This window comes from Nerophis lumbriciformis, linkage group LG01 (assembly GCF_033978685.3).
Source record: "Nerophis lumbriciformis linkage group LG01, RoL_Nlum_v2.1, whole genome shotgun sequence".
NCBI lineage: Eukaryota > Metazoa > Chordata > Actinopteri > Syngnathiformes > Syngnathidae > Nerophis > Nerophis lumbriciformis.
In genome coordinates, this window is record NC_084548.2 from 38,630,873 (window position 1) to 38,644,332 (window position 13,460).

A 13,460-nucleotide genomic window follows, 5' to 3' on the forward strand; every position below is an offset into this window, starting at 1 on the left:
TTTGCAAATTTCAAAAATCTTTAATTATGGGTTATTGTGTGCAGAACTTCGGGGACAAAAAGGTATTATTCTATTTTGGAATAAGGCTGTAACATTACAAAATGTGGACAAAGCTGTGTATACCTTCAGAAAGCACTGTAGCATGTATGCTTCCTTGTACACTAAGCAGAAAGAGGAGATTTGCCACAGCCTCATCTTCGGTTTACCCTGTATTTGCTAATTTAACCCTGTATTAGATCAATAAACATGCAAATTCAGTGATTTTAACTTAAGAAATGATTGCAATTATACGGAAAATACATTTATAACACAGTTCAAGGGATAAATATTAATATTTATTTTATTATGTCGTCATTATTTGATTTTACGCAACATATGTGCCCATTCCCTTTTCTTTGGAAACCTTGAGCCAGCCCAACATGTGTTAAATATCCAATCCAGTTTGTATGCATTCTCGTATGCAGCTCTTGTGCATTTTCATCATATTCCACAAAAACCTTTTTATTTCGCTCCCTAAAAATATTGTGTTCCATTATAATTCAAAACTATGAGAAATTTGACACAGGGATAAGCTGATTTTTCTTCTGCCAACTAATAATAAAAACTGTTGCACAGGCATGAAATTGGGATGGTTGATGTTATACTGTGAGTGCCAGCTCTTGGCTAGAAAGCCTGACTTTCCCTCCCTTTTCCTCCTCACACTTTGTTTAGTCAGTGGCTGTTTTTCTGCTGTGTTCTCCTTGCTGATTTCAACAACTCACCAACTTAAAAGAACGACTGTGAAACGAAATGGCTCACACAAAGGTTTTATTTACTGTACTAGGTCAATCACTGTCGAGGACTGCTCTATTTGTTCAGTAGAGCACTGACCATAGTTCTGGTACTGTATATAATATTCAAAACAGACAAGGAGACTAAGTATAATGAGTATAAAATGCAGTCTCTTTTTTTAAATCAACCTTTTTTATAGAACACCTTAACATGCATTAAGGTGCTGCACAGCAAGGCAACTGCAGACGACTGTCCAATGTAAGTCTATCAGGGTGAACTGATTAAAACTACTTGGATCAGAGGCCAAACGTCTTTCAAGACAAACTGAACAGTCAACTGATCAGTTGAATGCCCTAAGAATAACAGTAACCTGGATGAATGACAACATCCATTGACACATTCATCTTCAAATGTAAAAAAAAGCTTGTTGTATAAAAGTGACATGCTTACAGTATTTTTAAATGTGTAAAACATAACAAATATCCCCAAAGATGCTGACAGGCAAAATTAATGTAAAAAGACAAACAGAATCACAAGTCAAATCTAATTATTTTTAGATGAGGACCAAAAGACTTGTTCCATCCATCCATCCATTTTCTACCGCTTGTCCCTCTTGTTGAATGAACATATTTTGTTTTGATGGGATGACATAAAAATTATCCAAAAAAATGTATAAATAAAAAAGAACAGACGTATTGGCCTTCAGTCCAATCAATAAAAAGTAAATATCTAGTGTACTTCAGAATTCCTCTGCATATCTTACAAATGAAGTCAACTTGTCAAAGGTTTTCAGGCGAAATTTCACCCTGTTGGCATGATGGATGAAGACATGCTGATTCTGGAGGTCCAAAATCAAATAATCTTATTACAGGCATATCCTGGATGGCTATCTGGGGACCTTTTGTCAATTAGACTTGACCCAGGGGCAGAGGGAGGTGGGGACTGGTTATAAGGAGTTGAATAAGAAGTGTGTACACAAAGCTTGCCAAGGTTGTTGTTACTACTGTGTTATTGGCTACAAATACAAAAGTAAAGTTGTAGTTCTGCAAGGCAAAACTGTTGTCTTTTCCAAGTCAAGTCAAGTCAAGTCATGTAATGCCGGTAGGTACTGACGGACCACGATGCTCGGAGACATTTTGCTGTATTGCCGTTCAGCAGCCAGGTATCTCGTAGAAATCTGGGGTAATAATTTTTCAGGCAGCTCTGGCTCTTGCATTGTTGTAAGGATAAACTGTTAGATAATTGCTAGTCTTGCACGACACTCGATGCATGTATTTACAGTCCATTCATTTTAATCTTTAGTGAGTCACATAAGTTAACGTGAATCTTTTTGCGAGCCGCCCTAGTTCTAGCGTTGTTAAATGACAAAAATGTCAACTGATTTCTACTTTCGTGTGATCAAATCTTTTTTCACTCGATTAATTTTATAATTCACAACTAATTATTATCAATTGTGACAGAGCTAAATCGCTCATTTGTCAAACTGGATATCCAATCGTATCGGTTTATCGTTCTCTACCATAGGTTTTACACATCAAACTCATCCAAGCCTGCTTTCATGGACTTTGCTTTGTTCAAGGTCATGCTGAAACAGAAAAAGGCTTTCCGAACTGTTGGAAACATACAATTGTCCAAAGTATTGGAGAGCGTTAAGGGGAGCTAAAGAACCAAACCCAACCCTTGATTGTTTGATTAATTGATGAACAATTGTGTCTCTGCTGTCAAAGCTATCATATAAAATAACTCAACCTTTTCAATTGCATGCACTTATTTGACGCATTGCTCACGGAGCCTTTTAAGTGCTAACAACAGTACAAAATGTATGCTCATTCACCCCCAATACATAAAAGTGTCTAGCATTAAAAACATTCCAACCACTAATGAGAGATGCAAGTCAGTTTTCATTCAATTGTTTGCATCCAACTGAAGACATTTTCAAGTAATGTGCAAGACTGTCACATTTGTTGAGCAAAGGAGTAGACATTGTATGCAGAGTGATTAGCTGAGGGTGGCAACTTTCAGCGCAGTGTGTTCATCACTGGATGTTGTATCACCACTTCCTGGAAATACCTGCATTGTTCCCATGCTAATAATATAAAAAGTATTACATGACGTTTACTGTAGAAGTAACTTGTTTTACCACACATGCTAAGATCAAGGCATTCTATCAATTGCAATTGGACCGTTTGGTTAGTCTGAGAATACAATGACCTGGATGAATAAGAACATCAATGGACAGACATGCTAAGGTTTTCAAAGTGGAAGCTGTCCATGTAAACAAAGTTTGGCTCTGTACTTGGTCCAGAGGGACCTTGTACTGTCTGGGTCAAGGAAGCAGAGGAGAGGCTTGGAGCGACAGGCTGAACGGAGGGACACACAAGGAGGAAGAAGCCCCGTCCTCTCACTCCATCACACGTCTCATCACTTTAGTCGTCTGGCCTAAAGTGACTTTGCCGTGATGTGACCGCCACAAAGCGGCTGTGACGCCATGACGGCTCGGCTAAGCGTGTGTGTTTTAGGTCTCACACATGTTTATGTGTTCACGAACAGGAGCAATGTGTGTGTGTATGTGTGTGTGTGTGTGTGTGTGTGTGTGACTTTTAAGGAAGGAGGCTCTTGATTGGGGGGCAGTAACTTCTCATTTGGAGTCAAAAGGATGACAGGCTGTCTGAGCTCTGGTAGCATATTTACTGAAACTAAAAACACAAGAAAATTCATAGAAGGAAGAAAAACATTGTATGTACAAAATATATAGCAGTTGTAAGCTCAAGTAACCCTTAAAGGAAATGAAATGTGAGCACAAAAACTGTTTTTTTTTAACTTGAGTTCAAGGCAATCTTTTGCATGTGCTGATTGCAATGTTCAATGTTCACACTAAACTTTAATTCAAAGACGTACTCCCTTCTTTATCCTATTGAAAACCAAGCAACTTTTATTTAATCATGCTTTGAGTCCACCTGTACTTCAAAATGTACATAACAGATGCTTTGTTTAACAAAAGTGTTTGTTTCATATATCCATCAAGAATGTTTGAAAATGTTTGTAAAGGGGCCAAGAAAACAAGAACAATTTCACAGTTGTATCCGATAGAAGCCATTATATTTATTGTATATTTATATAATTATAATATACTGTATTATATTATCTATAGATTTGATGGAACTGTAAGACCATGTCCAAATTAAAAGATGTCCCCTTCTCATCCACAACAGTGGTGTTTAAAAAAGAAATTATGTCCACAGAAAAATCAGCCAAACTGGTTGCACATCATGCCGTCTCTGTTCATCAGTAAAGTAAAATTGTAGGTATAAAATGACATGTCCTAATATTTAAAAATCCGCACATATAGTCCAGAAAACACCAACATTTAAAAAAACAATGTCTGGGAGGGTATTTCTACCAATCACTGCCAAAAATTCAAGCAACACCCATAAGTCAATAACTTCATTACTCATATTGTGTTTTTAAATAAGGGTTAAATACATGACATAATGAAATATATTTCTTATGACACAAGTCAAAGCTGTCAGAAGTTCCATACACAAACACTAAGGCCAAAGTTTTTTAATATCTTCATCCTGGCTGGAGTTTTCCAAAAGCTCAGTTTTTAAGGTCAAAATTAATCATCTCCTGCACGTTTGTGTGTGTTGTGTGGGGCATACGTAGCTAAAAGTAAATCCTTGGAGAAGGGAGATGGTGGGCTATAATGCATGCAGACTTTGCAAAGTTAATGACCGCTAGGCAATTACAAAGGATGCTGAAGCAAAAATTCTGATTTTTTTAAATAAGTCACAACAGCTAACTGCGTCACATTACAATTAGTGTGTTGTCATTAATGAACACTTTTGTTTCAAATACCTTTATAAGAATGGTTTTCTGTGTAGGTTACCAATACTCCTAACATAAATAAGTAGAAGTGAAATTGTTTAAACATTAGTCATTACATCTTAAGACATAAAACCTTTCTTCATCTTGTCATGAATTATTTGCCTGCTTCTGACAAAACTGCCTCCTCAATGTTCACAAATGATCCTGATTGGTTTGCATATTTTCAAAAAGAAGTCACTTTTTGTAGTACGGAGCTATCGATTATTTTAGTAATCGAGTAATCTTATCGATTATTTTGTTTGATTATTCGAGTAATCGGATAAAACACTTTGACAGCCTCAATGCGTATTTTAAGGAAAATTGTTGAAACAAACCAACATTTTTCTGCTTTCCATAACCTTCATTCTTTTTTTCTATTAAAGGCACAAATCAACATTGAAATTACCCTTTTACACGTTTACCTTGATAAAAAATAATTAAAATATACTCTGCACTGTTTTTCGCCACACAGTTCAAGGCACCCACACATCAACGCTGCACTATTGCATTGGCCCTACGGAAACAATGTTAGCGTAAGTTTTGTGTACCCCATTTGATCAATATTTAGCAGTTAAACTAAAATTAAACGGTTAATCACAGCAATAAAAAAAAAAATCTAATCAATTTATTTGATTAACCGTGTCAACCCTGCTACATTGTGGTTTTGTGCTTCTTGTTAATTAGATGGAAATTTGGAACATTGATATTGGCATTTGAGGCTCCAGCCAGTGATGGAAGTTTGACTGTAGTTGGCTGTTGTTGTTACTTACAACTCGTTGAAGATTGACTCTGTATGTATCTAGCTACAAGAAAAATGACAAATATATCATGAGGTTATGGCGAATGAAGGACATTTCTAGCGTTACTTGAGGCTGTATAAAGTCTTTTACCCTATAGAAACAGGTTGGCTTTACAATGTTGAATGTGCAAGTGGCCCTGAAAGGCGACAGAAGGATGGCGTGTCTTTAAAGCGACTGGGTTTGTTAGTTTCCATCAGGCCAACACAGAAAGGAAAGAATATCTCAAGGTTAGAATGGCAATTGATTTCCTCAGATGTGTGTCCGCAAGAGGAAAATACACACACATAAAACATAAAACTGTATCTAGCTGCCTTATGAAACACAAAGTTGCACATGTCACTCTTCCTTGCTTCAAATACATTCTAGTATATAGTTGGGAATTAACAAATAAGGTATCAAACTTTTCTTAACCATCCACTCGTCCAGTGCTGCTCAAAGGAGGACGTGTTTGTCCGAGCCGACGTGGGAGACATTGTGGATGTATGTGATCCTACAAGCCATCAGGTTGAGCAGAGCTTTGCTAAACATGACCTGAAGTGTGCCGGCCCCGGAGCAAACGTTGCTGTCACCTTGGCCAAGACGAGCTGTCATCTCCCCGAGTGGCCCATGAGACCTGACAGCTGTGGCGTTCCCAAAACAAATCACCCCTGCGTTTGGTAACACTTGGCGTCCCCGCTATTTAGTCCTTGCCGAGACGAGAGCGGGAAAGGCAGCTGCTAATGCTCCGGCTAATGCACTGCCTAAATGTGTGTTCATCTTTTAGTGTGCATGTTTGGGGTTTCGCTTCTCTTTGTTTTCCCGCCATCATCTTGAGTGTTTCAATACAGCAACATGCATATTCCCCATTATCCCGTTCTTTATCCCCCTATCTTTTGTGATCACCTGCATGCATCTCTTTGTGTGTGCCCATAAAAAAAACAGTTCTAAAGACCAGAAAAAAAATCAGACTTTTCTTTTTCTTTTGGTGTGTACTAATACAGTGCAACACATGCACACGGACAGAATTACGTTGCTCTTCAAATGGCCATTAATGGTCTATTCTTTGTAGTTGTCAAGGGAGTAGCGCGTTCATCACCTCGACTGAACTGTGCAAGATCAGAAGTGCAGAGGTAAAAGTTCCAGAGAGAAGTTCTGTCTCAGGCAGTCCCTGAAGTAAGGTTGTGTTGACTGATTTTAATGGTAAATTTCACACTAATGTGGTCTGTCCTAAATGAGGTGTTTTTCTCCTTATCAACTCTTTAGTGAATGTGTTACAATGTAACTGTCAGTTATAATGAGCTCACACACACTTTCTCTTCGACACAAACACACACACTCACATGAACCCGTCAGACAGTGTTTAAACACAGATATTTCTGTGTATTTATTGCTGGTCTGTTTTTAGACATCAAACGACAGCGGTTGAGATGTGCCTTCTATTGATGTCACTGTCTTTATGTCACATTCATTATTGAGAGATCCTTAGCCTTGTCTTTTAGCTAAATATTCTCCCTCGCCTTACATTAGAAGTGAAACAACGCCCCAAGAAAATGAATCACTTATATTTAAAATGGTGCTGCCAAATAACTTTTTAATAAAAACAATCAGATTATTCACACTTTTGAATTTAGATTAATCATGATTAATAACAGATTATTACTCCCGTGTATGATTTAAATAAAATGTAAAAAGAAACCTAATATTTTGACACAGTACAATTGTTATTGTCAGAATGTCATCAAGGAACATTTTTTAAATTGAAATTTAAGTTAACTTGTTATTTTTGACAGCCCTAATTTAAAGCCATATAGTAAAATTCTAATTATTACATTCATATTCGTATTTTCAGATGTTAGTCATCATAGTCTATTTATCATGGTTGTTTTATTGTATGTTTTTTTATATTTATGATTTTGTAATCTTATATTTGTGTTTTTACTTTTTACACAACAAGAACACTTTGGTTATTCACATCTTACATAAAACTCACCAGAGGAGCTGCAGGCCTGAACACCATCAGCAACTACAATGCATGGCTCTGCACCATCCCTTCCTAAAGGTTTAATGTATATTACGTATCAAGTTCATCAAGTAGGATGTTTAAATTGCACGCGAGCATTCATGAATGGCAGGCTTTAGAAATAAAGTGCATTACATTGCATTAGAGGATTCAACGTCTGCCTCTAAATCACATTATAGACTTATTTCTTTGGCCTGCAACTAAAAAAGTATTTTAATGGTCAACTAGTCAGCGATTATTTTGTCCGATTAGTCAAATAGTCAAACGATTATTGCTTAGAATCAGCTGTATACGTTCGAGTTTGACGTTGACTCCCTGACTTCTTTTTAACACATTTTTAAAACCTATTATAGCAAATTCAATTGTAACAAAAGAAACATAAATGCAACATAGGGCTGGGCGATATATCGAATATACTCGATATATCGCGGGTTTGTCTCTGTGCGATATAGAAAATGACTATATCGGGATATTCGAGTATACATCCTCACACAGTTGCTTTTAGCTGCGGGCATTACACTTCAGGCTTTTCTCACTCTTTCTTGTCTCTGCTTCTCCCAGAGACATAAAACAAGCGCACCTTCTTACATACGTCACATACTGTCGTAACGTCATACGCTCTCGCGGAGCGGACAGGTAGCGACATGGTAAAGTTAGCTGTGATGCTAGCGGTGTGGTAACAAATGAAGGAAGAATTAATTCCCAAGAAAAACAGCAGGGACTCCATCGTCTGGCGGTGGTTTGGCTTCAAGCGGGAATATTTTTGTATGCGGCAAAAGTGTTACTACAAAAAGTAGCAGCACTGCTAATGTGTAGCACCATTTGAAAAATCACCGGCTAGAGAATGAAGAGTGCTTGAAAGTCTGCATATCAACATCTCCGGCCGGTGCCACACCCACAAAATGCCCAAGCAAACATTTCCAGATCAACACCGTATGACAAAAAAAGTAAACAACAGAAGGAGATAACGTCCGCAGGAACCTACTACATAGCGAAGGACATACACTATTTGATTTCCTATTATGCAGCTCATTTTTATTTGACAGTTATTGAAATATCTTGTGTGACATCATGCACAAAAGTGCACTTTATATGTTTTAAACTATTGTAATGGCTTTCTGTACAAAAAGTGCACTTTAATTTAGTGTTGTTTTGATATGTCATTTTAGTGACATCACGCACAAAAGTGCACTAATAGCTTGTTTTAAAATGTCTCTGACAATCTTGCACTTTCACTTTTGGAATTTACATGAATGTTTGTGCCACTGCTTAATAACTGTTTAATAAATACAGTTTTGGTAAATTGACTTAGTTGTGATTTCCCTCTCTGCATGAAAGTTTCAAAGTATCCATCCATCCATCCATCCATCTTCTTCCGCTTATCCGAGGTTGGGTAGCGGGGGCAGCAGCCTAAGCAGGGAAGCCCAGACTTCCCCCTCCCCAGCCACTTCTTCCAGCTTTTCCTGGGGGATCCCGAGGCGTTCCCAGGTCAGCCGGGAGACATAGTCTTCCCAACGTGTCCTGGGTCTTCCCCGTGGCCTCCTACCGGTCGGACATGCCCTAAACACCTCCCTAGGGAGGCGTTCGGGTGGCATCCTGACCAGATACCCGAACCACCTCATCTGGCTCCTCGATGTGGAGGAGCAGCGGCTTTACTTTGAGTTCCCCCCGGATGGCAGAGCTTCTCACCCTATCTCTAAGGGAGAGCCCCGCCACCCGGCGGAGGAAACTCATTTCGGCCGCTTGTACCCGTGATCTTGTCCTGTCGGTCATAACCCAAAGCTCATGACCATAGGTGAGGATGGGAACGTAGATCGACCGGTAAATTGAGAGCTTTGCCTTCCGGCTCAGCTCCTTCTTCACCACAACGGATCGATACAGCGTCCGCATTACTGAAGACGCCGCACCGATCCGCCTGTCGATCTCACGATCCACTTTTCCCTCACTCGTGAACAAGACTCCGAGGTACTTGAACTCCTCCACTGGGGGCAGGGTCTCCTCCCCAACCCGGAGATGGCACTCCACCCTTTTCCGGGCGAGAACCATGGACAGTTTCAAAGTAGCATATATTAATGTAGTATGAACAGGAATGTTTTAATGTAGACACATAGAATCATCATACTGCTGTGATTATATGCATCAAGTGTTCATTTAAGGCTAAGGCAAAATATCGAGATATATATCGTGTATCGTGACATGGCCTAAAAATATTGAGATATTAATAAAAGGCCATATTGCCCAGCCCTAATGCAACATATGATTCCACAAAGTATATAATCACAGTAAAAAATAAATCAGCAGACTTAAAGTGCAAGATGTCTGCAAACATGACCTTCAAATCAGAAAGTATTTTTTTTAGTACTGTTATGTTAGTTTAGCTGCAATTATTTACCTAAAGGAATAAAAGTGCGAAAAGGAACGATGCTGGCGTGATATTGATTCAAATTCATTTAAGCGACTCGTCATCAATAATAAATCTTTGTGGCCTAAACAATGCGACCGTATTTTACACAATAGCAGGAGATATGATGATAATTGAGCGTATAGTACATTGAAATACAATAAATATAGTTCAAAACTATCTTTAGGTGCTGACCATTGTCATTTATAATAATTTTGATTTTGTTCGATTTAAATTAGATATTATTTTTGTATTGAATTCCCCTCCCGAAAATGAAAATGTTAAATATTTTTTAACATATCACAGACTTATCTTTCAGTCTTTTCTATACTTTCTTGTGTCATTTGCCCCTAGAAGATTCCTTTTGACAAATTAAAATGTCACTTCATCTCAAGTTCCAAGAATTGACCGTGTATCTTTTTCTTTTTTTTAGACTATTGAAGGAGAGGCTTTTGTTCAGCTACCCAGATGAACAACAGGAAGGAGGACATGGAGATCTCTTCTCACTACCGTCAGCTCCTCCGAGAGCTCAACGAGCAGAGGCAACACGGTATCCTGTGTGACGCCTGTGTCATTGTGGATGGAAAGATCTTCAAGGCTCACAAGAACGTTCTTCTGGGCTCCTCGCGCTACTTCAAGACTCTATACTGCCAGGTGAGCCTCTACAGTCAGTTTGAAAAGTTTTGTCATTTTCCGTGTTGTCTATTCCTTTGATAAATAAGCGTCAATTGTCTTGACACGGCAGGTTAAAAAAGGGGCGGAGCCACACCACCAGACTACAGTCACTCACCTGGACATTGTGACTGCGACAGGTTTCAAAGCCATCCTGGACTTCATGTACTCCGCTCACCTCGCTCTCACCAGTAAGAACGTGATTGAAGTCATGTCTGCCGCCAGCTACCTACAAATGACAGATATTGTCCAGGCGTGCCACAGCTTTATTAAGGCCGCCCTGGACATCAGCATCCGCTCTGAGATGGCAGACGAACTATCAGACTTTGAAATGGGAGCTGTCACCGCAGCCGGCATAGGAGGTGGCGGTGGGGGAGGCGTAGGAGGTGTTGGTATCACAGGAGCAGGAGGAGTAGCCGGAACAGGCTTAGGAGGAGGTGGGATAGTGGGCATGGCCTCCGAAGCTCTCGCCTCCATCATGTCTGGTCGCAGCACCTCCCCCTGGCTGGCGCGACGCACCAGCCCTGCCAACTCCTCCGGGGACTCGGCCATCGCCAGCTGCCACGAGGGAGGCAGCACGTATGGCAAGGAGGACCAAGAACCCCCCAAGAGCCACGAGAGCCAAGAGGAAGCTTGCCATGACTCCCAGCCTGCTTGGCCACACGACTACAGGCCTGTCAGCGTTAAAGAGGAACAGGTGTCCCCTGCTTCTTCCTTGCATCCCCGGGACACCCCCAGGGGTGCCGCTCATAGCCAAAGGGATCAGGTGGCAGGGGGCACGAGCGCAGGTGGAGACGGACCCTGGCAACCCTTGACAGGGTCAGGGCGGAGGAAGAACAGGAAGAACAAGGACACAGTCAGACATATAACCCAGCAGGCCGAGAGGAACTGGGACAGGGACAGTAGGCCTGGATCCCCTCTGCCGTCCATGCTGGCTGTGGCTGGCTGGAACTACAATGGACAGGATATTCCAAGTAAGTCTGTGTTTTGTTTCTTTCACTCAAAACATTGATGTCTTATATACAGCAAAGCATTAGTGAAGTCTTGTTTATGTGTACTGATTTTGCTGATTATTCAAAGTTTATAAATGGGGGTGCAAGGAAAAAACATATCATTTAGGGATATTCCAATCAGGGTTTTATGCTGCCAATTCCAATACTGATCATTCACGAGTGAGATCGGACGATACCAGTACCGATACCAATCACATGTATTAACTGTAAATGTTTCTATTTATTTAGGGTGAGTCCTATTGACAGTTTAACAATATAAACACAATATTTAACGTAGTTTCTTATTTTTTTCACCCGTTTAATATGTTCAGCCTCGTCCTCCAGTGATTATGTAAGGTAAAATAAAAAATGTTTCCCTGTAATGGAAGTGATTATTATTAGCTTAGAGGAGCGGGTCCACACTGTGTATGGAGACACCTAATTAATTGCTAGCTGCTTGTCAGCCAGCAGAATAATAATAAATACAGTGTTACCCAGCGGGTATCGGCGTTTGTAATAAAAGGCATTAATCGGCAATGGCGATCACATAATTTTTTAGGAAAATCGCATACTGATCGGTGGCCTATCGATTGGCACATTCCTAATATCATTGCGTGCGTCCAGCTAAAAGTGCAGATTAAAGAATGTATTTGCAGTTAGAGTCACGATGGCATGAAGGGACTGTCATATCCAGAATCAAAACGATAAACTGTCCGTTCTTTCATATTGTCTAATATCCTCCATCAAACGATAGCCCACACAAATTCAGCAATTCACATGTTTCCATTTTAAAACAGCTCTGTGCTGTTAAGTATAATTTTGTCTTAAAAATAGTTTGAAAAGTGTGCTTTTTATTCAAAGTAAGATAGTTTACTAGCCTGTAATGACCTCTTCTCATCCTCAAAGGTGTAGATTAGCTTGCTTCCACACTAACGTGTTAGGACTAAGATGATTATCTCAAATCATGGAGGTGTGGGGTAAAGCGGGGTTAAATGCAGATGATACAATCCTCTTCTTACTCTTGTTTATGTAGCACAAAAAGAAGCAAACCTGAAACTCTTTCTTTTCAGGAAGCCTCATAATGTTTAATGAATTGCTTTACTCAGAAACAAATTCATCAGAAACGCTTACCTGTGTGTGTGTGTGTGTATGTGTGTGTGTGTGTGTTTGTGTGTGTGTGTGTGTGTGTGTGTGTGTGTGTGTGTGTGTGTGTGTGTGTGTGTGTGTGTGTGTGTGTGTGTGTGTGTGTGTGTGTACATTTTTGTGTGTACTGGTATGTGTGTGTATGACAGTAAGTGTGCTGTAGGCCCAAGGCGTCGATAGTTAGATCATTAAAAGTAAGAGAAGCTAATCCTGGGCGCATTAAGGGAGTTGGCTGTGAAATGGGCACACACGTCGCACAGCTAAAGAAAACAGGATAATTGAATTGACCTGGGTCACTGCACGGATTACCAGTGCGTCCTCGCCAACCTAAGCTCCTCCCCCTCTCTGTGGGATTTACGGAAGGACCTTTGAAAAGGGCAAGCGGAAGGAAAATAGGTAGATTGGCAGAAGGGAGTGTTAGATGTGTGGGGTAAAGAGAGAAAGGAAAGGAAGTAAAGGAGTAGAGGACAGAACATTGTTGCTTTCTATTTAATGGGACACGCACAAAATTACAATAATGGGCTTAATTATTGCTCTTACTAAGATATTTTCGACAGTCTACGCCTTCAATTTTGTAGAGACAGTTTAGGGAAGACCCTTTCTGTTCCAGCCTGACGGTGCTTCAGTTCACAAAGCAAGACCCATAAAGGCGTGCTTGTATGAGTTTTCTGTGGAAGAACTTGACAGCTGCAACTTCAACCCCATCAAAGGCCACTGTCCATTTCCACTGACCTCTGACCTCACAAACATTCTCCCAAAAAAAACAAAAAAACAGAGACACACTCTACACAGTGGTAAAAATGGACTTTCACTTC

The 13,460-nt window shown here is 40.0% G+C and overlaps 1 protein-coding gene across 2 annotated transcripts in view; it reads left to right on the plus strand.

Annotated features, from left to right (window-relative positions):
• zbtb46 (zinc finger and BTB domain containing 46) overlaps positions 1–13,460 on the plus strand; it is a 102,209-nt gene that overhangs the window by 29,096 nt on the left and 59,653 nt on the right. For both annotated transcript variants that reach the window (XM_061980937.2, XM_061980930.1), the window contains exons 2-3: positions 10,272–10,492; positions 10,584–11,484. In XM_061980937.2, the coding sequence (XP_061836921.1) occupies positions 10,307–10,492; positions 10,584–11,484 (1,087 nt within the window). In that variant the 5' untranslated portion in view covers positions 10,272–10,306. The remainder of the gene's footprint in view (positions 1–10,271; positions 10,493–10,583; positions 11,485–13,460) is intronic.